The 24,376-nt window shown below is 39.6% G+C and overlaps 1 protein-coding gene across 4 annotated transcripts in view; it reads left to right on the top strand.

Annotated features, from left to right (window-relative positions):
- Positions 1 to 24,376, top strand: part of CDKAL1 (CDKAL1 threonylcarbamoyladenosine tRNA methylthiotransferase) — a 654,356-nt gene that overhangs the window by 508,059 nt on the left and 121,921 nt on the right. For all 4 annotated transcript variants that reach the window (XM_082346348.1, XM_082346350.1, XM_082346349.1 and 1 more), the window contains one exon: positions 16,589 to 16,651. In XM_082346348.1, the coding sequence (XP_082202474.1) occupies positions 16,589 to 16,651 (63 nt within the window). The remainder of the gene's footprint in view (positions 1 to 16,588; positions 16,652 to 24,376) is intronic.

Below are 24,376 nucleotides of genomic sequence, written 5' to 3'. Positions count from 1 at the left end.
CTTTGACATTGATTAAAGTTACTTTAAGCGTAACTCCTTTAAAATCATCATAGTTAGGTAGTTTATTGAGCTTTTTCTAAGATACTCTTGTCCTTTTGCATTGTAACCATTCATGTATGTTTAAACCTACAGGCTTTTTTTTTTCACCTTAGGATCATCTACCAGTGAAAAAGCAGAAAGCACACAATATTCACAATAAGTGAATGTCTTATTAAGGGTCTTAAGGGTCTTCTCACTTCTTAGCTCTTCCTCTTTGGAGAGAGAAAGAAAGAGAGGCAAGAGATGAGAAACTGACAGGGACACGAGAGCCTTATCCCAAGGCTGAGGAGGAAGGCCTACTCTGAGCCCTGAGAATATGCCTCAGCTGGTGGGCAGAGGCCTCCTAAGAATAGAGAGCCTGGCTGATGGGATAACAGTCCTACAGCCTCCAAGGAGGTCTGGGATCCTGGACTTAGTAGGAGCATCATGTTCTGCCCATTTTCTCATTACTTAAAAGGATCAGGCCTGTCATTTGGTACAGAAACCTACCCTCTCTGGGTATTTTTTCCTGCTTGTGTGAACATGGATTAATTTCTCTGAAAGCTATTATGTAACATGAATTATGTTTAGCCGGAGCTGTCTGAAGTGTTGGAATGGGCACAGGGCAAACCTCAGCCACTTTATGTTCCTCCTGTCTTGCCCTTTTTCTAATTTCCTAGGCCTCTACCGCCCACCCACCCACCCTGCACCGTCCTTGCCAGTGGCTGAAAATATTGCTTGGCTTAGAGCCAGCCTCAGAAACTTTCATCCACTGGCTGTTTGCCTAGTAACCTTGCTCTACAACATAAAAAAAAATCGACTGATTTCTGAACTGACATGAGGATGAGCGAATGGAGAAGATTGAGCTGTATATTAAATTGTCTTCTGGTTATCAAATAAAGACTCTCTGTCATAAAGGCCAAAGATAAAAAAGAAAATGTGTATGTTTAATACATGGAACAAAAATAAGTCTATTTTTGATGTAGTACTGGAGGAGAAAATAGGTCAAAAAGCCCAGCCACCCCTGAAATGAATTTTAGATTCTTATTATTGATGTGATGGGGCAGAGAGAGATATCGGTGATGGTCGAGTTGCTGATAGAAGTGATTTTTTTACAGTAGGTGCTAAATTAGATGTAGAAAGTAGGAGCGTTATCAAACCTACATTGTCATGTCTGACCTTCCAGGTCGCAGTTGTGGAATCATAATAAAAACGAGTTGTGGGCTTATCTAGCGATTCAGCAATAACTGGCACAGAACAATTTTCAAGCTTCTCTTCAAATGTGGTGATACCAGAGGTTATTTGGGGTCATGAAAGAGATGCATTGGTTTTGATCAGTTTTTAGAACTGTAGAGCAGCTTATCTGTGGGTCAGAGAAATTTAGTTTCCTCCATTCTTTTTTCATCATTTTTCCCCTTGGGTGCGATGTGGATTAGCCTCTGGAAGCCAGGATGAGGCTCTGAGCGTTAATAGAGTTTGTGCAGGTCCAGACTGTACAACCCTATGTATTTCACAATGTTGGGCTCCAAGCTCATTGAATGTTAGATTAATAAAAGCGTGTTACCATCTCTCTGTAAATGAAAGGAAGAAAAGTATGTAATGACAATACAGAAAGACAGGACTCCAGGGCACTTATTAGAAAAACCCACCCCACATTTATTTTATCCACTCGCAAAATATTATTCTCTCCTAGTTACATCTCTAATATGACTTCCTATTTTTACTTTTTTTCAATTATATAATTTGTCCTTACTAAAACAATTTACAGGCTCAGGCATTGTAACAATAATAAGTAGAAAAAAGTTAAATGAAACCATTTGTCCCCGCCCTCTCCCTAATTTCAAGTAGTTTATAGCATAGTAAACCTTTGAAGATAAAAATAAAGACGGTGTAGCGCATAGATGGCAGCAGATTTGTTCCCTCCACTGTTTGCTGGGTTGTGGTGATGAGCCAGACTTCGAGAGAGTTTTAACACTGTAACTGGTAATTCTAAAATACTGCAGTGAGAATAGTTGTCACATGTTAAAGGAATTTTTTAAATTTTAGAAATAACAGTGAAACTTCTCATGCATTGGTAATGTTTATATGTATGATTGGTCTAGAAATTCTAAAATTGTGTGAAAACAAATTTTACAGGAATTAGATTAAACCCAGTTTTCTTTCCTTTGTCAAACTGCTTAGCTTCAGAGTAACCACAGGGGCAGGGTGGGGGAGATGGAGGACTTCGGTGGGGAGGTAATATTTATTCTTGCACGATCAGGTGTTTGGGGTATGTTATAAAAGCTAGTATCAAATGTATGGATAGCAAACCAGTTATCTGACTATATTCTGAACTGTTATTGGTTGTTTTATTTACCTATTTATTTTTAAGGTAAAAGTAATCCATGACTTATAGTTGTTGATTTTGTCCTTTCCTAATATTTTTCCACCTGGCAAAAGATACTGGTGTTGTCATTCCCCTATCCTGTATATAACTTGTCAGAGAAAGGAGCACGCGTTTATGAGAATGCAGACATGCCAGCAAAAAAAAGTTGTGCATATATATAAGTTGACTCAAAAGCGGAATTCCATGGAAGTAAGTTTCAAATTCTGGAGTTTTTACGATTATCATCTTAAAGTACCATTTATGGTTATAAAAATAATTCTATCCAATATAAAATAAATTTGCATTTGACTTAGTAATCTGTGTACAAACCATAAACAGGTCATTCATTAGCACAGCCACTTAATAAGCAGTGTTACACCAAAGGTTAATACCCAGAATTTTTGCAATTCATTTAGCAAACATTTGTTTACTGTGTTCCTGGTTGTGGTTAAGTGTGGTAATTATTTCTCCCGCTAGTTTATAAGTTCTGTTGAGTCCAGTGGCCTCATCTGACTTGCTGTCTGTCTCACCAGTGCTTAGTATGGCCCCTGCAGCATGATGGGCACACAGTCAGTGCATCAAATGAATGAATAAGTGATACTGTTAAACCTGAAGGTTTTTTAAAAATTTATTTTATTGGAGTGTAGTTGATTTACAATTTTGTTTTAATTTCTGCTGTACAGCAAAGTGATTCAGTTATACATATATATACATTCTTTTTCATATTCTTTTCCATTATGGTTTATCATAGGATACTGAATATAGTTCCCTGTGCTGTACAGTAGGACCTTGTTGTTTATCCATTCTACATATAATGGTTTGCATCTGCTAATCCCAAACTCCCAATCCATCCCTTCCCACCACCTTGGCAACCACAAACCTGTTCTCTGTCTGTGAGTCTGTTTCATACATAAGTTCATTTGTGTCATATTTAATTAATTTATTAATTAATTTATTAGTAGTAGTAGTTTTTTTTGGCCATATGGCATGTGGGAATCTTAGTTCCCCGGCCAGGGATCGAACCTGTGCCCCCTGCATTGGAAGCATGGAGTCTTAACCCGTGGACTGCCAGGGAAGTCCCTGTGTCATATTTTAGATTCCACATATAGGTGATATCATATGGTATTTGTCTTTCTCTTTCTGACTCACTTTGCTTAGTATGATAAACTCTAGGTCCATCCATGTTGCTGCAAATGGTATTATTTCCATTTTTATGGCTGAGTAGTATTCCATTGTATAAATGTACCACCTCTTCTTTATCCATTCCTCTATGCATGGACATTTAGGTTGCTTCCATGTCTTGGCTATTATAAATAGTGCTGCTGTGAACATAGGGATTTAAAAGCTAATTTTTAAAGCTCAGAGAATGTATTTTAGGTATAGAGGGTGAGAATGGAGACAGAAAAACTGGTGGGAGGCTCTTATGAGGAATCAGAATAGCAGCTATCTCCTCACAGAGGTATAACCAAGGAACGCTGAGGTGGCCTCAGTCCACAGAGGTACCCAGATTACGCAGGGGGCAAGTGATTAGAGTCATGTGAAGTGGGGGGAGCAGGAGTCTGTAGGGAGAATGAGGACAAAGGAGGATGGGGAAGCTGAGGTTATACAAGTTGAGTGTTGTATTCACAAATAGAGAGCCTGGAGGGAAAAGGTGACTTGGGTGGCTCATTTGAGGGTGTAGGAGGCTCAATGAAGATTAAACCAAAATGTTGTGGGATGAAGGGGGTGGCAGCATTTATTGAGCAGCTCCCACATGCAAGGCACTTTAATAAAGCCTTGTGGAGGGAAGAGATGCTACCCAGACAACCAGGACATGGCTTCTGCCCCAAGGAGGCAGTGACACACCGGAAGAGTGGTGAAGCCAACTGTGGAAGCACGTAATTTAAAAGGTTCTTTCTGTTTGGGGGGATCCAGCAAGAAGGGATAGGATCTTTGAACTGGGCTTTTCAGAATGAATTTAATACATGGAGATGGTAGGGAAGGGGTTCCAGGCCAAGGAAATAGCGTTAGCAAGATGTGAACTCAAGAAAATGTGGGGTCAGCCAGGAACAAGACATTCTTTGGTGTTAGTGGGGAAGGTGGGCCAGAGCCCTAATGCAGTACTTGAGACTTGATTCTCTGAGCAGCGGGAGCCCTTGCAGGTTTTTAAAGAGGAGAGTGACAGCAGATGACCGTGCGTTAGAAAACTCACTCTGGCCTTAGGACAGAGTTGGGTTAAGCACTGGTTCTCAACCCTGGCTTCACGTCAGCCTCACCTGCAAAGATTTTTAAAATTCCAAATCCCAAGCTGCACCCCAGATCAATTAAATCAGAATCTCTAGTGATGGCACCCAGACATCTGTATTCTTTAAATCCCCCAGTGATTCCAGTGTGCAGTCAGGATTGCACGCCAGTGATTTAACGCAGGGCTCGGCAGACTCTTTCTGTCAAGGGCCAGATAGTAAGTATTTTTGGCTTTGTGGGCCCTAGGGTTTCTGTGGGAGCCATCCCAGGCGGCCATTGTCCACAAAGGCAGCCGTACACAATATGTGAATGAATGAGCGTGGCCGTGTGCTAATAAAACTCTACGGAAATTCGAATTTCATATAATTTTCACAGGTAACCAGTATTCTCGTTCTCTGGATTTTTTCCCCCCCGCCATTTGAAAATGTAAAAACAAACTGCAGACTGTACAAAGCTAAGCAGCAAGTCATATTTGGCCCACAGACCCTATTGTGCCAGTTCTTGACTTAGAGGGTGAAAATTGGACTCAGGTAGTCCAGGAAAGAAAATATTACTACAGTAATCCAGATAAGAGGTCAAGTTAACTCTCTTTTGTGGTTCATTGGAAGGGCAGAGTGAAGATAAGTGATACTGAATGGATACTTATAGCAACTCATGTTCTCATGTGCTACTTTTGAGCACCCAGAAGTTACTGTACAAAGGATCTTGGAAGGAACTATTGTGTGTGGTGTGTAGTGCTTAGCCCCCTTTGACTTTGTCTTTTTGCAGGGATTGGTTTTATATTGAAAGGCTGTTTCTTTTCCAACTACTTGTAATGGCTTTTCGTTGTGGCAACACCTAGCACCACAAACTGGTTAAGTCTCCTTCCTTATGTGCCAGCCATGCTTTTGTTTTCAAAGAATGACCTTTCCTTGCAAACAAATGTTCTCTTTAGAAAGTAAGGTGAGGGCTTCCCTGGTGGCGCAGTGGTTGAGAATCTGCCTGCCAATGCAGGGGACACGGGTTCGAGCCCTGGTCTGGGAAGATCCCACATGCCGCGGAGCAACTGGGCCCGTGAGCCACAACTACTGAGCCTGCGTGTCTGGAGCCTGTGCTCCGCAACAAGAGAGGCCGTGACAGTGAGAGGCCCGCGCAATGTGATGAAGAGTGGCCCCCGTTCGCCGCAACTAGAGAAAGCCCTCGCACAGAAACGAAGACCCAACACAGCAAAAAAAAAAAGTAAAATAAATAAATTAATTAATTAAAAAAAAAAAAATGGGGGGTTCTTAGTTATACAGCAGAAACTAACACAACACTGTAAAGCAATTATACTCCAATAAAGATGTTTAAAAAAAAAAAAAAAAAAGAAAGTAAGGTGAGCTTGATATAAGGAGATATGGCTACTTACATTTTATTTTATCAGGTACCACTGCATTAATGCAGAATTCCCTCTTTGCATTTTCTTCCAGCATTTGTTGCTCGGTTGAGGATCTGCCAGGATAAATGGTGCCGCTGCACCTCCACCTCCCGCACTATGAAAACGAGAGGCTGATTATTGCACCTTCATTCCACTGAGGTTATTTTAGAAACCGTAAGGCTAGGGAAAAGTCTCCCACTGACACTGCTGTGCTTTAAAATCAGTGGTACATTTCCACGTTGGCCTGGTTATTTTGAGCACCATTACAGTCGGGTGAACAAATGCACTTACCTATTTTCTAACTTCCCCTCTCAGAAGTCTGCTGTTTCAGTGTCTTCCAAGAATGGAGGTTATACTGGGCCCCCCACTGTGAAGACTGGAGAAACTAAAGAACGTGTTAACTCTCCTTGAATTTGCTGTAACAGGAGGGAGAGAAGGAAATTTAGGACCACAGCCAGCAGCATTCATTGTCATTTCCGTTATCTTGCAGATCTTACTGGAAAGTGAGAGGTGAAAAAATAAATAAAGCTTTATTTTTATTTTTCCTACCATGCTCACAGTAGAGTTGTTTCTCATAGAACACAGAAGTATTATATATATGAACCATATAAAGGAAAAGCAGATGATATTTTGAAGTTTGTGTGTTTCCCTGAGTATTTTGGGTTATTTTTGATCACCAAACATACTTCACATCACTAACTTTTTAAATTGATTTCTAAATTTGGGGGTCGACTGTTTAAATTCCAGGGACTTGTTTTTCCTTCTTCTCAGTGATCTTGAGTGGTTCTCATCATCTTAGGGACACCAGCCAAAAACCTACAATATGAAAGTGAGGTTGTGATTGAGCGCTGATAATGTCAAACGCTTTTAATTAAGCCTCTGGCGTTTTATACATTGATAACAAAATAAAGGTTCAGATTTATTAAATTAGCTTTCCACTTATTTCTAAAGAGCTCTCACCGCGTGGGGAACAAATACGTAACAGCAGCCTGTTCTGTGCAGCCGAAGCCTCAATGTGCCCCAGAGGAATTCCTGCATAGAGTCCATTTTTAAGTAAAGGAAGAGGTCAGGAAATAAGGCAAAGCTATAGGCATAATATGGAGATTAAGAAGGGGAATGCCTGATAGACTTCACAACCCAGGATGGCAACAGCTGAAAGACAGTGGGGAACTGACAGAGAAGAATAGACGTTAACAGTTGGAAGCGACCTTAGGGATCATCTTGGCTAGTGGTTCTCAACTTTGGCTGCTCATTGGAAAACTCAAGAACTTTTAAATAATACACTTGTGTAGGTCCCACCATGCCAATTAAATCAGCATCACTAGGGATTAGGACTAGAGCATGCATATACTTTAGAGGCTCCCCAGTGATTCTAACCTGCAACCAGGGTTGAAAGCCACTGGCCGAATCCAACTCCTTCGTTTTACATATGAAATCCAAAGCAGATACCCGGCCCAGTAGTCAGAGAGGTATTATTTGCTTGGATTTTAACCTTAATCTTCTTGTGTCCTTATATTCCCTATGCGATCATATCCCCTCTCCCGCTTTAAATTACACCAGTAGGCTCATGACTCCCAAATCTCTCTTCTTTTTTTTTTTTTTAAAATTTTTATTTATTTATTTATTTATGGCTGCATTGGGTCTTTGTTTCTGTGCGAGGGCTTTCTCTCGTTGTGGCAAGTGGGGGCCACTCCTCATCGCGGTGCGCGGGCCTCTCACCATCGTGGCCTCTCTTGTTGTGGAGCACAGGCTCCAGACGCGCAGGCTCAGTAATAGTGGCTCACGGGCTTAGTTGCTCCGTGGCATGTGGGATCTTCCCAGACCAGGGCTCGAACCCGTGTCCCCTGCATTGGCAGGCAGATTCTCAACCACTGCACCACCAGGGAAGCCCTCTTCTTTTTTTTTTTAATTGAAATATAATTGATTTATAATTTTGTGTTAATTTCTGCTGTACAGCAAAGTGATTCAGTTATACAGTACATATATATACATATTCTTTTTTAATACTCTTTTCCATTATGGTTTATCACAGGATATTGAATATAGTTCCCTGTGCTATACAGTAGGACCTTGTTGTTTATCCATCCTACATATAATAGTTTGCATCTGCTAATCCCAAACTTCAAGTCCATCCCTCCCCCTTTGGCAGCCACAAGTCTGTTCTCTATGTCTGTGAGTCTGTTTCTGTTTTGTAGATAAGTTCCGTTTTGTCGTATATTAGACTCCACATATAAGTGATATTATATGGTATTTGTCTTTCTCTTTCTGACTTTCTTCACTTAGTATGATAAACTCTAGGTCCATCTATATTGCTGCAAATGGCATTATTTTGGTTTTTTTTTTATGGCTGAGTAGTATTCCGTTGTATATATGTACCACATCTTCCTTATTCATTCATCTGTTGATGGACATTTAGATTGTTTCCATGTCCTGGTTATTGTAAATAGTGCTGCTATGAACATAGAGGTGCATGTATCTTTTTGAATTACAGTTTTGTCTGGATATATGCCCAGGAGTGGGATTGCTGGATCATATGGCAACTCTATTTTTAGTTTTTAAGGACCTCCATACTGTTCTCCATAGTGGCTGTACCAACTTACATTCCCACCAACAGTGTAGGAGGGTTCCCTTTTCTCCGTACCCTCTCCAGCATTTGTTATGTGTAGACTTTTTAATGATGGCCATTCTGACCAGTGTGAGGTGGCACCTCATTGTAGTTTTGATTTGCATTTCTCTAATAATTAGCACCACATCTCTCTTCTTAGCACCATACACTTATATCTAACTTCCTTCAGATTAACTCTCCAAATGTCACTATATTCAAAACTGAACTCTCTCCCCCGCCCCTCACCTCACCACTCAAACCTGCTTGTCAGTCTAGATTCCTTATCTCAGTGCAGGGTACCACTCTCCCCCCTCAGCTGTCTGCGTCAGAAATCTTGGAGTCTTCCTCTGCTCTCCCCTGTCTTGTACTCCTGTCTAACCAAGTGCGCCTGTCCTGCCTCTTAGCTATTGCTCACGCCCATCTCGCCTACTCCCCTTGCCCCTCGCTTCCTTTGGGACGGTGTCATTTCTTCAGAACCACTGCACCCTCTTCTCACAGTCTTCGGCCTCTAGCGTTGCTCCCATGCTCCATCTCTAACAGCATAACAAAACTCTTTCTGCAACTCTAATTTGATCATTTGTCACATTTCTTGCATTGTGTGCTCTAATCATTTAGCCATTTCTTTGATTCAACAAAGCTACGTCTTTTTTCTCTGCCTCAGCATTCCTATACTCGACCTACTTTCTTACAGTATAAAATGGCATAATCTATCTATAGACTCAGTTCTTTTCTTTCTGCTTTTATCAAAAGCTGACCTCCCCAGTACACCATACTATTTTCCCTCCTCAACCAAATGCTGTCCCATTTCAGACTGAGTTTAATGGGCCCCACATTGCCCACACGCTGACTAGGGGAACCTGCCCCTGCAGGAAGTATAATAGAAGAGCCCAAGGTAAACATCAGACCTGCCTCAGCCTCAGACCACATGCTTGGGAGTCAAGGCCTTCACTACCTCTGAAGGTTTCCTGGCTACTTCATTTCTTATCCCTGACTTCAGTGTCTCTTACTGCTTTTTGCTTAGTCCCTGTTCTCACTGTGATTCTCCCAGTTCCTAGTTCTTCACCAACAACGCTTTTGATTCTCAGTCTTTGTTATTACCTTGCAACTCTTGGCTGTTTCCACCCTTTTGCCTCAGGATACGGTTCCTGAGGTGGAATGCCTGTCCTTTCCCAGTCATGTAGTAACTGACCAGTCCTTGATCCCTAGCCATTATTACCTGGAATTTTGACTCCAGCCCCTTGGAATGTATTTAGAGCCACAGTCTCCTAGTCCCCATGGCACCGTCATTGCCTCTTGTCTTCATTGCCCCCGCGTGACACAAAGGTCAGCTATTCAGAACCTGATCGTCCAATTGGTGAGTTTCCTTGGCTCCTTATCCTCTCACTCTTACTTTGCTGCTGCTACTTGCCACGTAATCAGTTAACCACTTCTTAGGCTCTCTGCCAGAAAGGGAGCAGGAAAAAATAAGTGTGTTGAAACTCTCCTTTCTTAGCATATCATTTATACTTTAAAAAAACAAAAACAAAAAGGACAACTTATTTTAGTAGTTGCCCTAGAATTTGCAATATACATTTACAACTAGTCCAAGTAAAAGAAATCCACTTTTACATAGGATGATAAAACTTCACAGGTAGTATGAATACCTTGTAACAACAAAATAATCCTAATTCCTTCCGCCCATCCCTTGTATCATTGCTGTAATGTATTTCACATATACTTAAGCATACATAATCAAATACATTGTTGCTATTATTATTTTATCTAACTGTTATCTATTAGACCAATTAAGAATAAGAAAAATTAAAATTATTTCACTTTCACTTATTCCTTCCTCAGTGCTCTTGCTTTCTTTATGTAGATTCAGATTTCTGACATATATTATTTTCCTTTTCTCTAAAGAACTCCTTTTAACATTTCTTGCAAGGCAGGTCTACTGGCAGCAAATTTCCTCAGTTTTTCTTTGTCTGAAAAAGTCTTCATTGTTCCTTCATTTTTGAGAGGTAATTTTGCAAGGTACAGAATTCTAGGTTGGTGGATTTTTTTTCTCTCAACACTTCAAATATTTCACTCCATTCTCTCCTTGCCTTCATGGTTTCTATGGAGAAGTTAAAGGTAACTCTTACCTTTGTTCCTCTATAGGTAATGTGTTTTTTCCCCTCTGGCTTCTTTCAGGATTTTTTTCTTTATCTTTGATTTACTATAATTTGAAAATGATATGCCAAGGTGTAGTTTTCTTGGCATGTGTCCTGCTTGGTGTTCACTGAGCTTCCTAGATCTGTGGTTTGGTGTCTGACCTTAGTTTGGGGAAATTCTCGGTCATTCTTGTTTCAAATATTTCTTCTTTTCTTTTCTCTCTTTCTTCTCCTCCTGGTAGTCCCATAACCACATATGTCATACCTTTTTTAGTTATCCCACAGTCTTTGGATATTCTGTTCTCTTTTCTTTCAGTCTTTGTTCTCTGCTTTGTAGTTTTCGAGGATTCTAGCAATATATCATCCTCTAGCTCAGAGGTTCCTTCCTCAGCTATGTTCAGTCTATTAATAAACCCATAAAGACATTCTTCATTTCTGTTGCATTATTTTTGATCTCTAACATTTCTTTTGGTTCTTTCTTAGGATTTCCATCTCTCTGCTTACATTGTCCATTTGTTCTTGCTGTCTGCTTTATCCATTAGAGCCCTTAGTGTATTAATCAGAAATGTTTTTGATAATTCTAACATTTCTGTCATGTCTGGTGGTGATTTTTGCTCTATCTCTTCAAATTGTGGGTGTTTTTTGCCTTTGGCATACCTTGTGATTTTTATTGATAGTCGGATGTGATGTACTGCTTAAAAGGAATTGCCTTTAGTAATGTGGCAAGATGTGAGAGGTGGGGAAATAGTCTACATTCCTATGATTACATCTCAGTCTTTTAGTTAGCCTAGGCCTCTGGACTGTGCACTTCTCGGTGTTTTTCTCTCCTCTTAGGTGGGATAGGATGGCTAGGTAGGCTGGAGTTGGGTATTCCATTCCCCAGGTCAGTTAGGCTCTGGTAATAATACCGTAGCAGGTTCAGCTTTGATTAGCTAGTTTCTCCTGAGGGCAGACCTTGTTAAAAACAGAGTGCACTGGTGTATTTCAAAATGGTTCCTTCTCCCTCTCCTGCTGGAAGCCCAAGGGGATTTTCTCTGATATTTACTGTGGGAACCTCATTGAGCTTCTGCTAGTATATCTCACAACATTGTGAGGGCCCCTACTACTGAATCCCACTGGAGTCCTTAGCTCTTAGAGCTGTTAGCACCGGGCCGCCAACAATCCAGCAATTACAGTTCCGGTTTTCCTGCCCCAGCACTGGTTCCCACAGGGATTCGCTCTGCCCTGGGAAGCTGCATTCCCGGTGATTGCCTGTTGGTCTCTCCAGTTGCAGGGGGGTGGAGGGGGGCAGGCAGGGGAGGGGCAGTAGTTTTCCCTGAGTTTGTGGTTTTTCAGTCTTTTCAGCTTATTACTTGTGAGGACAGAGTGGTAATTTCCAAGTTCCTTACCTGCGGAACCAGAAATCAGAAGTCAGTACATTGAAACTCAAACTTGCTGTTTTGTCTCCTTACCACAAAGTATGATGAGGATTTGTTGAAACATTTATATTTTATTATAATATACCTTAAGCACATTGAACTCTCTGAAAGCTTGTAGGTTTTATCATTTTTGAGAATCTGTATGTAGAAATGACATTCATAGCGTTATTACGGTTTTACCTTATAATCACACTATTTTATTTGAGAAAACTTTAATCTACAAGTAGTGAATGGGCACAGAAAACACTGAATTCGTTTGAGGAACCAGGAGAAGTTAAATTGGTGGATACTGTTAAAACTCAGTTGATTGTGTAACTTCACGTTCAAAATACAGGTTCTCATCACATGTGGGATGTCTTTCAGATTCGAGCTCTTTTGTTACCTTTGATAAAAATTGAAATAATTACATCATCTGGAAATCGGAACTGTTAAAAATCCTCCTTTGGGGCCTTTAATTTTGTTTGGTTTTGTCTGAAAGGGAGTTTAAACATGGATATAAAAGGGGTTCATCAGTGTTTTCTGTCCTTGCAGAGTGAAATTCAAAGTTCCTATAAGCAGGAAATGCCTATAGGATAGAGATCTTCAGATGTTCAGCTTGTCAGAAATGTAGAAACTTTACCAAATTTGCATACTGCCTCATTTTAAACCCAGCTGCAACCCACAGAGACTGCAGGACTCGGCATGTAGTTACTTTTTACCATCCTCTCATCTCTGTGGCCAGGACCTTGAGATTAATGACGAGGTGGACTTGAAGGCACCTCGTACTGTTCTCGGGGAGATGTTTGCCATACTCATTGTACTTTGGCCACCCCCATTCCAAGTTCATCACACAACTTGTTTGACACGTTTACTTTTTGAACACTTGGAGAATTAACAGGTGGTTGCATGACTGAGATGTTTATTTTAACAGGCGAAAAAGTGGGAGGTAATTTAGACACACACTATGATGCAATAGGAAACTACCTAACTATTCCATTTTTGGCTCAGCTTTTCGTTTCAGTTAAAACTGCTGACAGCAAGGCTCAACAGGTCTTGTAGCTTCGTATTGTTAACATTGTCGGCACGTGAGGAACTGGCTCAATAGCAATAATGACCATGCTTTAGTTACTCGTACACAAAACCTTCTCCTTGGCTTTAGCGCTAGAACTTAGTAAAGGGTCTCTTCTCAGAGTTTCTGCCATCCGCAGTTACATTGTGAATACAGAAGGCTCTAAAAGCCCTACATCTATCTCAGCATGCTCTAGAAAACAACTTGTAACATTCTCTGTCTGAATATAGAATGGTCAGAAGGCAAAATCCTACAAGCAAGACAGCTAATTGTTATTTTCCTTGTTATGTTCATCCTGATGTGTCAGGATATCCGTTAGGGTTGATTCTTGAACTGTCTTCATTCAGTGAGCAGAAAGAACAAGGAATTTTACTGGACAGTTAGTTGTTCATTTGGTTTGGGGGTCAAGGGACTATTGCCAGAAGTGGACGTGGTCAGAGATAGAGATTCTAGGTGAGAGATGGCTGACTTTTTCTGTAAAGGGCCGGATAGTAAATACTTTAGGATTTACGGACTATAGGGTCTCTGTTGCAACCACTCAACTTCTGCTCTTGTAGCGTGAAAGCAGCCATAGATAATACATAAGAAAATGAGAGTGGCTGTGTTTCGGTACAATTTTATTTACAAAAGCAGGCAATAGGCTGGATTGGCCCAGGGGCTATCATTTGTCAATCCCTATTCTGGATCCCAGAAGATACAGTTCTGGGCTATATGACTCTGACCTCACAGGAAAAATAGCAATGGTGTTCAGTTAACTGGACTAGTAACATATAACCTTCAATATTCATAGCCAAGACTTTACTGTAGTTGTATATAATAAATTTGTTGTCAGAAAAAAAGGGCATTCTTTCCTCACTGTCTTCTTTTGGGGCTTAGTCTGAATAGTGTTATTTGCTTTTTATTTATACCCTACTTTCTTCCCAAAATAATAGAAGGTATATTTAGATTTTAGCTATCAAAATAAAGATATAAAATCCAAACGCACATAAAAAGATCACATGAAAGAACCTCTGAATATTCCTTATCCACCTGCCAACTCAAGCTGGTAGCTCAACCATTTTAGGGACTGATTGGTCCTTGGGACACCTCCTAAGTTGAATACTGATATGCTGCCTATTTTATCTTCTCAAGCATAATTTCCTTTCTGAAAAAAAATTTCCCCAGTGTTTTATATTGTCTCTTACCAAAGGAAGTGTTAATATCCGTCATTTTTCTTCTGATTGAAGTATAAGCCAAGAACTGTTAAACCAACTAAGTGGGTGTATGGAAAGGAAAGAGAAAATTATAAGCTAATGAAAACTTTGGCGGGCAAGTGACCTGTTCAGAACAGATTCCAGGGCTCATAGAGCCAGGGGACTGTTTCCAAACTGTTAGAGATACATCTCTGCTCTCTAGAGAAAAGGAGTGTTAGATTATTTTCGAGCCCAGTGGTCAGAAGCACAGCTCAGAGCTGGACAGAGGAGGTAGGAATTTTAGCTGAGCTGCAGGGAGAGATGACTGTTAGTGGGTGTCAGAATGTGGAAACAGGCCAAGTGAGTTGAAGGACTGCTAACTGGAATTGTGGCTCCAAAGACAGTTCTGAAGTAGGGAACTAATCTTTGGGAAAACTGTGAGTGTATACAAATGACTCTAACACAAGGTCCTAATTCATATCAGCTCTGACTGCTGAGCCAAGTAGCTGCCCAAGGTCATGTAGAACCTATGCCGGGGATCTGCCTAGACTATGGCGTAGGGGAGGTGTGACAGATGTGCTCATGAGGAGGCTGGAGTTTAAAGAAGGAAACACTTCCCTAGGAAACATGGGTACCAGGCAAGCATTAACAACATCAGAGTAGAACCTGGAACAAGATGGGGGCAGCATTAAGGACAAACAGGCCACTCTCATGACAGAATTTTAAGATGTGGTAGTGGGCTAACTCTATGATGTATAAAAAATAAATACAAGAAATAAATTCTATAATCAGCAGCTGGGATGATGTTCAGTATCTGTTTTTAAAATGTCTTATCTATTTTCTAAATTTAAAAATGTTCTCACCTTTAAACGAAAAAGAGAAATTAAGAATTTCCAACCTAAGCCACAATCCCTTCTTCTCTTTCACTCTTGATGAGAGGACACACTGGTCTAGTGTTTGGGGGAGGGGACAGCTTGACAGTTTCTGTCAAGGTAATAAACATGCATCCTACTTGATCCTGCAACCTGACTTCCATAATTTATCTTTTTTTAAAAAAATACACACACTCAAGCTGGCAAAGATGTTTGTGCAAAGATTATCATTATATTTATAAACTGAAATGCATTTCAGGAAAAAAGTTCAGATTTCAGAAGTTTTTGGATTTCAGAACTCTGTCTAAGGGATTGCAGAGCTGGATATATAAGCATTTAAGTTTGGCAAGGATAAATTGTGAACAGGAAAAAAGTAAATTTCAGAACAGTGTATACAAAATGATTCCTTTTCTTTGAAAGTAATAGTAATCAATTGTGTGTGAAGATATATGCACAGAAGGTCTGGAACCATCCACAAAATTGCTCATGGCGGCTATGGGGGGGTGGACAGATCACAGTGGATTAGTAAACAAGCTGATTCTTAGAGTAACTCTCACAAGGGAACCGCATGCTTCTTCATTGTCACAGACACTGAGGAGCAGGAGGTGGAGAAGCCCGGCTTCTTCTAATGACGAAACATCATTGGAAGTGAAGAGAGGCTTCTCTGTTCATAACTGTATCTGAGACTTACATGTCATCATTACCGATACAATAGTTTTATGCCTAACTCAGGTATATTCATTTATTCATTAGTTTAGCAAGTATTTATTGAGGGCCTACTGTGTGTGAGACACCATATATATAACAGTGCCATATATACATATCTATGTCACTGTACAGCAGTGACAGAGCAAAGATAGCCTCACAGCTGCAGGCTCCAGCAGACAGACCCAGGCTGTGACCAGGAAGCCTGAAGTAGGCATATTGCTTGTTTAAATGGATGCGTGCTAGTGCCTAACTCAGAGTAACTGAAGTTGGTATTGCAATGAAATTGAAAGTGTCCTAAATATTTTTTGCTTTCTTTTCATAGTTTCTTCTTCATTTTAGTCTCTGAATTATGCATTTATTATAAATAGAGTTTTAATTATGGAACCTTCTAGATGGAGGTTGCCTCACTGGTCTGTGACAGTGACCCACATAGCCATCAAGTGGCCTTGGTTTCTGGTTATATCCATTTGTCCCAGGTTGACAGTGTAGCCCCTCAGCTTGCACAAAGGAGGAATCTCTAAATAAACAATGTTGTAAAGCAGATACATACATACATACATACAGATAGACAGATACACATGTGTATATTTTTGCCACCAGTGTACTCACATGTTTGTGTTTTCTTCCACAGAAAAAGCAAAGAACAAAAGATCTTTCTCAAGTATTTCATTCCTACAATCCATATGATCACAAGGTAAGAGAAGAATGTTATCAGTGTTCCTGGGTAGTAGAAGTCCTTCTGAACGTATAGCACACTTTTCACCAGTATATAGTGATTTTGAACTACAGTTACCAATTACATTTATATTTCAGTTTTAATTTTTTAACTCTTTATCTCTTGTAAAGAAAAGAGAAGATCTGTATTTCTGAACTAAAATAATTCTATTTTATGCATATTAAAATCTAGTTACATATCATCACTGAAATCTCAAAGACTGTGAAAAGACAGATTTGGGAGTGTTTTTTGATTGGTGGGTTTTTTCTTTCCAAACAGTGTAGTAGACGAACCTGGCTTTGGAATTGGTAGAGACAGTTGAAATATTATCTGCCAACTGTTGGTTCTCCATTGCTTCTGACAGAAAGTTATGTTTCTAAATAAAAATCCTAACAAAAAGCAGTGCCGAGAATCATAACTGAAATATTCACTCCCGAGAGTTTTGCTGCACAGAAGACCGAGTAGTGTAATGACCCCTGCATCCCCATCCCATAGCTTCATAGACCCATGGCCAGTCTTGTTTCATTTATACCCACACTCTCCACTTCCTATATTTGAAGAATTCTCAAACATCTCTTCACTTATAAGTATTTCACCATATATTTGTAAAGGATAAGTTCTCTTTAAAAAAAAAAAAAACATAACTTTTTAAAGAAAACGCTCAACACCACAGCTTCATGGGGAAATACATTAAAGTACTCTGAGACTTGTACAAAACTTCTATATCATATAAGGTTCCAGTAAATCTGTTAATTCGAGGTGATTTCAGAAGCAAACAAAACATTCGCACAGTTGAAATGCTAATATAAACTTAAATCTTTATCTATGAATCTACAAGGAGACATGTGGTAGGGATTTTTTAACTAGCCAAAATAAGTAGTGTGAAAACTACTCTCCTCATTTGAGAATACAGAGATGTCTGGATTCAGGAGGAAAAAATTGTGCCAGTTGTTCATAGAAGTTGAAAGAATTTGAATAGCTTCTAGTGTTTCTATAGTGAACAGTTGACTTAAGCATCAGAAATTTGTCAGAAGAGGTGTTTATATTCCACGTGACCGCGGCGATATACAAGACTAAAACTTTTATCATTTCAAGTTACATTTTTCAAGTTAAATCAGTTCACTTTGCAGAATATGGCAATTTGTTTGAAAGCGATTGAGTGAGCCAGGCATGTCTGACAACGCAGGCTGAAGGTGCAGGCTGATAAGTAGTACAAAAGCAAAAGGAATGAGATTGGCCAGATTTCTGATGGGGAAGTTGCATTTTTTTTTAGACGATGCCATTTTAATAAACATAAATGCAACAGTGGCTGAAGTTAACATTTAACAACAGCAACAACAAGAGGCTATGACAAATCAAAGTTTTTGCCTGACTTGTCTAAATTTTGCCCACTTCGAACATTTTTTTAATTCACAGTTAAGGGAAATTCCATTATTCTTTTATTAGAACTCTTAATGGAACTTCGCCATTCACAGCTTCTCCCAGCTTCCTCTTCATATCCTTTGTGGCACTGTATCAAAGTCACCTCAGATGATTTTGGCTTCCCTTGTGAAGACTTCATTCCTCTACAAATTAGTCATCAGGCAGTGAGGAATTGAATGTAAAATGCTAGATGGAGTTCCTTTTGATCTTTGCTTTAAGATCGGTAATAAATTATTGTTAAGTAGCTGGACTGCTTGATGAGTGGTTTTTCAAGCTCCCAAGGTTTAGCCTGTTGGCATTCTGTTTTATTCTATATGTGTAGTAAAGGAAAAGGGAAAAGTTTTCCTTCTAGCTCCTGCCCCTTACTGCCTCCTCCGGATTTTCTAAGCTCCAGCCAGGCAAATCTAACCGTGTTACTTTTAACTGTGTCTCTTGTTGGTCAGTGTCCCCAAAGCCTAGAATCACAGGGATTGAGTAACGTGCACTATTTTCTCAATATTAGAATGTTCCTTTTTTCCCCATAAATAAAATAATAGAAGGCTGTGAGTCGAGTTACTTTGTCACTTTTAATTACCCAATTATATTCAAACAAATTCGTTTTCTAGGCAGAAAAAACGTCAGTGTAAAACGTTTTGTAAGATGTGGTTAAAGTTGGTTTAAGCATCTCATGCTCAGTGAGATTTCTGGAGTGATCTTCAGGTTAAATATATACATATGTCATAAATAAAAGCTTATATAAAGCTTATATAAAATAAAATATAGGCTGTCTGGGATTTGCTTTAAAAAAGAATCAAAGGAGGAACGTGGGTAGTGCACAGTAAAATAAGGTTGGCCATGTGTTGATGATTATTGAAACTGAATTATTGGTTTGTAGGGGTTCATCATTCTACTCTGTGTATTTTTTTATATGATTGAAATTTTCCATAGTAAAAATGATGCAAGAAGTAAAATAAACTATGGTCTGCTCCTGGGAGTGAGTGTTGTGGTATTCTTTTCCTCTCTAGCTAAATTTTTTTAATTGTTCATTTTTCCCTTGATGTAAATTTGTACCAAAGAAGGAATACGCAGCATTTCAGTGGGTTCATTATGCTGAGTAAACTCAGAAATGCAACTCCTGTTCTAGAGTTGGCATAATTTCCTGGGGCTTCATCCCAAATTATAGTGGGTCACTTAAATGATAGCCTTGCCTACAAGAAACTGTTAAAACAGTTGTAATTACAAAGGGGCGTTGGTACCACCGTTTTGTTCTCAGTGAGTCAGTTATATTTGCTCTCCTTTCCTTCCCCCCAACCAAGACTGCTCCTGCCTGACCCCAGACACAGGAAAGTCACCAGGTTAAACAAATTTGTTGTTTGAGTGAAGCCAGGTGCATTTCTTAATCATACTGTAAAGCCATTGTTTAGGTTGTAAATGGTCAGTTTGTTTTCTCTTAGGTGCTGTTGCAAAAAGCAAATAAAGCTTAGGGCAAAATGAGCATTCAAAATTAGTCTTAAGAAAAATACCTGATTTGTTTTTTTAGACTCTAAGACAAATTTTGCTGGAGAAGGGACGAATTTCAGTTTGGATTGTTATCTCTGGTCCCATGTCCATTTTTTAAAAAATTGTTTTTCGGAGTTCTCATAATACAAACTTACACAGAAAGGCTTGACCAAACCTAATTCCCACATATCTATCCTAATAAAAGGGAACATTGGTAAAGGGAATCCAAAGCAGCAGGTAATCTGATTGTATTTTGAACATTATATTCTTTCCTCTGTTATTTTAATAAACACATAATAAACATAGCTTGGAATTTCTGAAAACACATCATACTAGCTACCAGGAAGATTATAGGGACAGAGGTCTTCCACTTCACAGGCAGCCAACCTGGAGTTGAATTCTTCCTTTGGAGAAGTCACAGGTAAGTAGAAGAGGCTGTAATTAGAACACTTTTATTAAAAGTATGCAAATTAGCATATGCTTTTTATCTTCGGCCTGATGAAAATATTGCCATGCATATAAAAGATGTCTCTCTCTTTCTTATTTCCTTCCTTCCTTCCTTCCTTCTTTTCTTTCTTGTTAGATTTTATCAGAATTATGTGTTTGGAGAAATCTAGGTTTATTAGCTAAACACAGATGTTTTTTATAATCTGCTATTGTAAAAAGCTACTATAAAATATGAAAATACTTGGAAAGAAAAAAGTACACAGTTCCATTTAGATCTATAGTGGTTTTTAACATCTGCAAAATTGAATAAGTTCCTATTCCATTATTCTTTTATTAGAACTCTTAATGGAACTTAAGGGGCAGAGATTATTTAAACAAATAATCTATATGAATTAATATATACTTGACCATTAAAAGTGAGTTTTTAATAGGTTGTCACTGTTACAGTTTCTGTATTTTGTGAAGTGGGCTTCTCATTTTCTTTTAGTGACTGTTGTTGTTTTAATAATTTTCTACATTTGTAAAATGTTCTACATTTCCTACATAAATCAACGGACAAGTAGAAACATTATTATATGGCTCCTGTGTTGGTGCAATGAACTTTTCTTTGTCTTTTGGTGACCAGTTTTTTTTTAATGACTTTTCTACACACATAGACATGTATCACTTGAACTGTAAACAAACTCACATGTCCAAAAAAACAGCTGCGTGTGAATACACTTGATAAGTTAGCATGTGAATGGATAGAAAATCACTCACTCCGAGGGATTTTTTGTAGCAATCTTAGCCGTCAAAAACACAGCCGGTGGGGGGGCTTCCCTGGTGGCGCAGTGGTTGAGAATCTGCCTGCCAATGCAGGGGGCACGGGTTCGGGCCCTGGTCTGGGAGGATCCCACGTGCCGCGGAGCAGCTGGGCCCGTGAGCCACAATTGCTGAGCCTGCGCGTCTGGAGCCTGTGCTCCGCAACAAGAGAGGCCGCGACAGTGAGAGGCCCGCGCACCGCGATGAAGAGTGGCCCCCGCTCGCCGCAACTAGAGAAAGCCCTCGCACAGAAACGAAGACCCAACACAGCCAAAAATAAATAAATAAATTTATAAAAAAAAAAAAACACAGCCGGGAACCTGAAAGTAAGCCAGCCTAGGCCCAGACTGTCAAAATCATCTAATTCTCTCTCCCCGCCTCATTACTTCTTCAGTTCTCCATCCACAAACAGTCCAATTTTTTTTTTTTTTTAATAGTTCTAACAAACATAGATGCCTGGCTTCCCAAACCACAGTCAACCCTAGCAGCAGTTAAAAAGAGGGTAGTTATTGCTTCAAGAAGTCAGAGCTCCATTAAGAAGTGGCGGCATACAAAATGAAGGCAAGCACAAGGCCATAAAACTCTAAGTCATTAACAGAGGGACTCTAAAAGTGCAGCTGCCCAAGTCCACTTCATTTGGACCCAAATATCCCTATAATACATTTTTGTAGTCCCAGAGTAAAATAATAGGACCAAAATTATATCAAGAAACAGATGTTTTGTTTAAAAATAGTAGAGATGTGTATAATCTATTTTTACAAACTATTTTACGAATAAATTTCATTTATCTTGAAAACTCTCTTAGGAACAGCTGGTTCTTAATAAGGTTGGATAAATGAAGTATGTATTACTATAGAGAGTGGTTTAATAAAAGAGAAGTAGTGAAAGAGTGGTTGAACATGTATTGGTAATTGGGTTAAGGACAGAAAATATGTGTGAGCATAAAAAGTGAGAAGGGTAGAATCAGTCTTCCCCCAAATTATTCATTCATATAATTAGATACTGTAAAAATATTAAAGCCTTTGAGAATTATTATAAGATATTTTTATCCTAAAGATTACTCTAGGCCTAACTTGAGTGAATACTTGTAAGTAGTGAATCAGTACAATGCATTTTTTTTTAAATTTTTATTTATTATTTATTTATTGTGTTTATTTTTGGCTGTGTTGGGTCTTCGTTTCTGTGCGAGGGCTTTCTCTAGTTGCGGCAAGCGGGGTCCACTCTTCATCGCGGTGCGCGGGCCTCTCACTATCGCGGCCTCTCTTGTTGCGGAGCACAGGCTCCAGACGCGCAGGCTCAGTAATTGTGGCTCACGGGCCCAGTTGCTCCGCGGCATGTGGGATCTTCCCAGACCAGGGCTCGAACCCGTGTCCCCTGCATTGGCAGGCAGTTTCTCAACCACCGCGCCACCAGGGAAGCCCCAGTACAATGCATTTTTAACTGAAGTATTAAGTATACAGAAAAAGTTGATATGTATTTCCCTTATCCACCCTTCTAAGACTACCTTAAGAACTGTCATGAATACAGCCACTTGCAGGAATTCGTATCTCCTAGTGCACAGTGAACTATATAATAAAAAATGTAAAATTATATTTTCTGCGGCTTCATTTGGGCAGAAGCCCAATCTATTCCAGAAGTCTTGGGACAGAAAAAGTCTTCAGTTATACACCCCCCTTTCTTCCCTTAAGAGATTAGTAGTCTCTATGACATCAAGTTTCATAAATACATATATCATACCTTAAGCAAAAGGGACGGTTTTGTTTCGGAAAATCATGTATTGATTTACACTTCTCCATTAATCAAATATGTCTAGTGATTTAAGATAAGAGTTACTTTATCCAGCTCTTTATGTTTGAAGAATAATGGCCATTTGACTCCATCCTCAGGCAGCTACAATACTGTCAAACCTTCCTCGTCCCCTGTGCTTTGAATAACATCATGCAGCAGCAGAGTGCTGTGGGTTGTGCTTTAGAGAGGGAGATGCAGACTTGGATTATTGCCTGCTGGCCCTGTTGAGCTTTGAGCTATCTGCTGTCTGGAAACAGCAAATTCAGTTTTTAATGGATCCGGCACTCTACGATAGCCAGATTTTCATGGCACATGCAGAGAAAGAAACAAGTTATTGATTTGGCGTGTTTATGCCATGCTTAAAACAGTTCTCTGCAGCAGGTTGGCCAAAGCCATTTGTGCACTTACCTCCGTTCCCCATCTCTGGCAAAGACTAAAAAATGTTTAAAAAGTAATTTTCGGGATGTTGCTAAATATCAGGAACAATTGGATTAGCTTCTAACTGTTTGAGTTCCCTTATTGTCACGTTAACATGTGTCATACTAAAACCATGCTCAGGTTATGGCCTTGAAACACAAGGAAGTGAGCGCTTCAGTAAATATTAAACCCATTTCATTGGCTCCATGAACTCCACTCTAAAGTCGGTTGAATAACTCAGCCTCAAAATAATGGACATACTAAAAAGCTCTTTTGGTGTAAAATCTGTGCTTCCTTCTCTAGGTGACCATATAATTGTTACCAAAGAGGCAGATATAGTTAGCTGCTTCCAGCTTCAACAACAGGTATCTCTAGCCACGCTTTTGCTTCCTGATGAATGCCAACCTGATCCAAAAGCATTTTCCTTATTTTTAACTTTCCTCAGCTTGTGATTCAAGTTGAGTAACAGGTCATGTTTCCTTGAGCCTAACTTTGATACTGTACCTATGTATTTTTTTCTTTTCCTTCTAACATGGCATTGTTCTAAAAATCAAACATTATTCTTTTACATGTTGATTTAATTTACCTTGTTACTGTAAATGCAGGGGTAGGTGGTATGGAAGTATGTGTAAATGGCAGAGATTTTAGTGATGTTGAAATGATATATCCAGGGACCCATAGATGTCAGAATTCTGCTCTGGCAGTTACCCTGAGGATTGACAAGGAGACTGGAATCTGATTGGACCTTTATTATTATTGTTATATTATCATTATTATTATCATTATTATTAAACTACTTACAGCACGCCCTGTAACTGGTAATATTCTCCAAGCTTTACATATACACATAACTCATTTAATCTTTATACCAACCCTGTAAGTACTGTTATTATCCCCTGTTTTATAGATGAGGAAACTGAGACACCGATTAAGTAACTGCTCCAGGTCACACAGCTAGTAAGTTATAGAGCATTCTAGCTCCAGAGTCCATGCTTATCACCCCTATGCCGTGAGTAGCTGCAAATCTGCTGAGTAAGAGGCTCTGATAAAGGTGGACTGACAAACACAGCTTAAGTTCAAGGTCCAGATGGGCCTTCTTACCCTGCCTCTTTCCCTCCAACCCCTAAATCTAAATAGGCAAACTCTATGTAGAAACAGAGGTAGGAGAAGGAATAAGGAGAGAGAAAGGACGGCAACAGTCCAGGGGAAGAGTGTCAAGGATTCCATTGACTGGCCTCCCTGTAAAGCAGACAGTAAAGCAGCCAAGCTTGTGCTGACCACGGCCGCCCTCACCTCCACTCTTCCCCTGTCTGATTAATTCACCATCAGCCTGGGGCAAAGGAAGCTTGA

The sequence above is a fragment of the Balaenoptera borealis genome (genome assembly GCF_965194805.1).
Source record: "Balaenoptera borealis genome assembly, chromosome: 12".
NCBI classification, from domain to species: domain Eukaryota; kingdom Metazoa; phylum Chordata; class Mammalia; order Artiodactyla; family Balaenopteridae; genus Balaenoptera; species Balaenoptera borealis.
The sequence above is the reverse complement of the archived record's forward strand: the minus strand, read 5'-3'. Positions and strand labels throughout refer to the sequence as shown.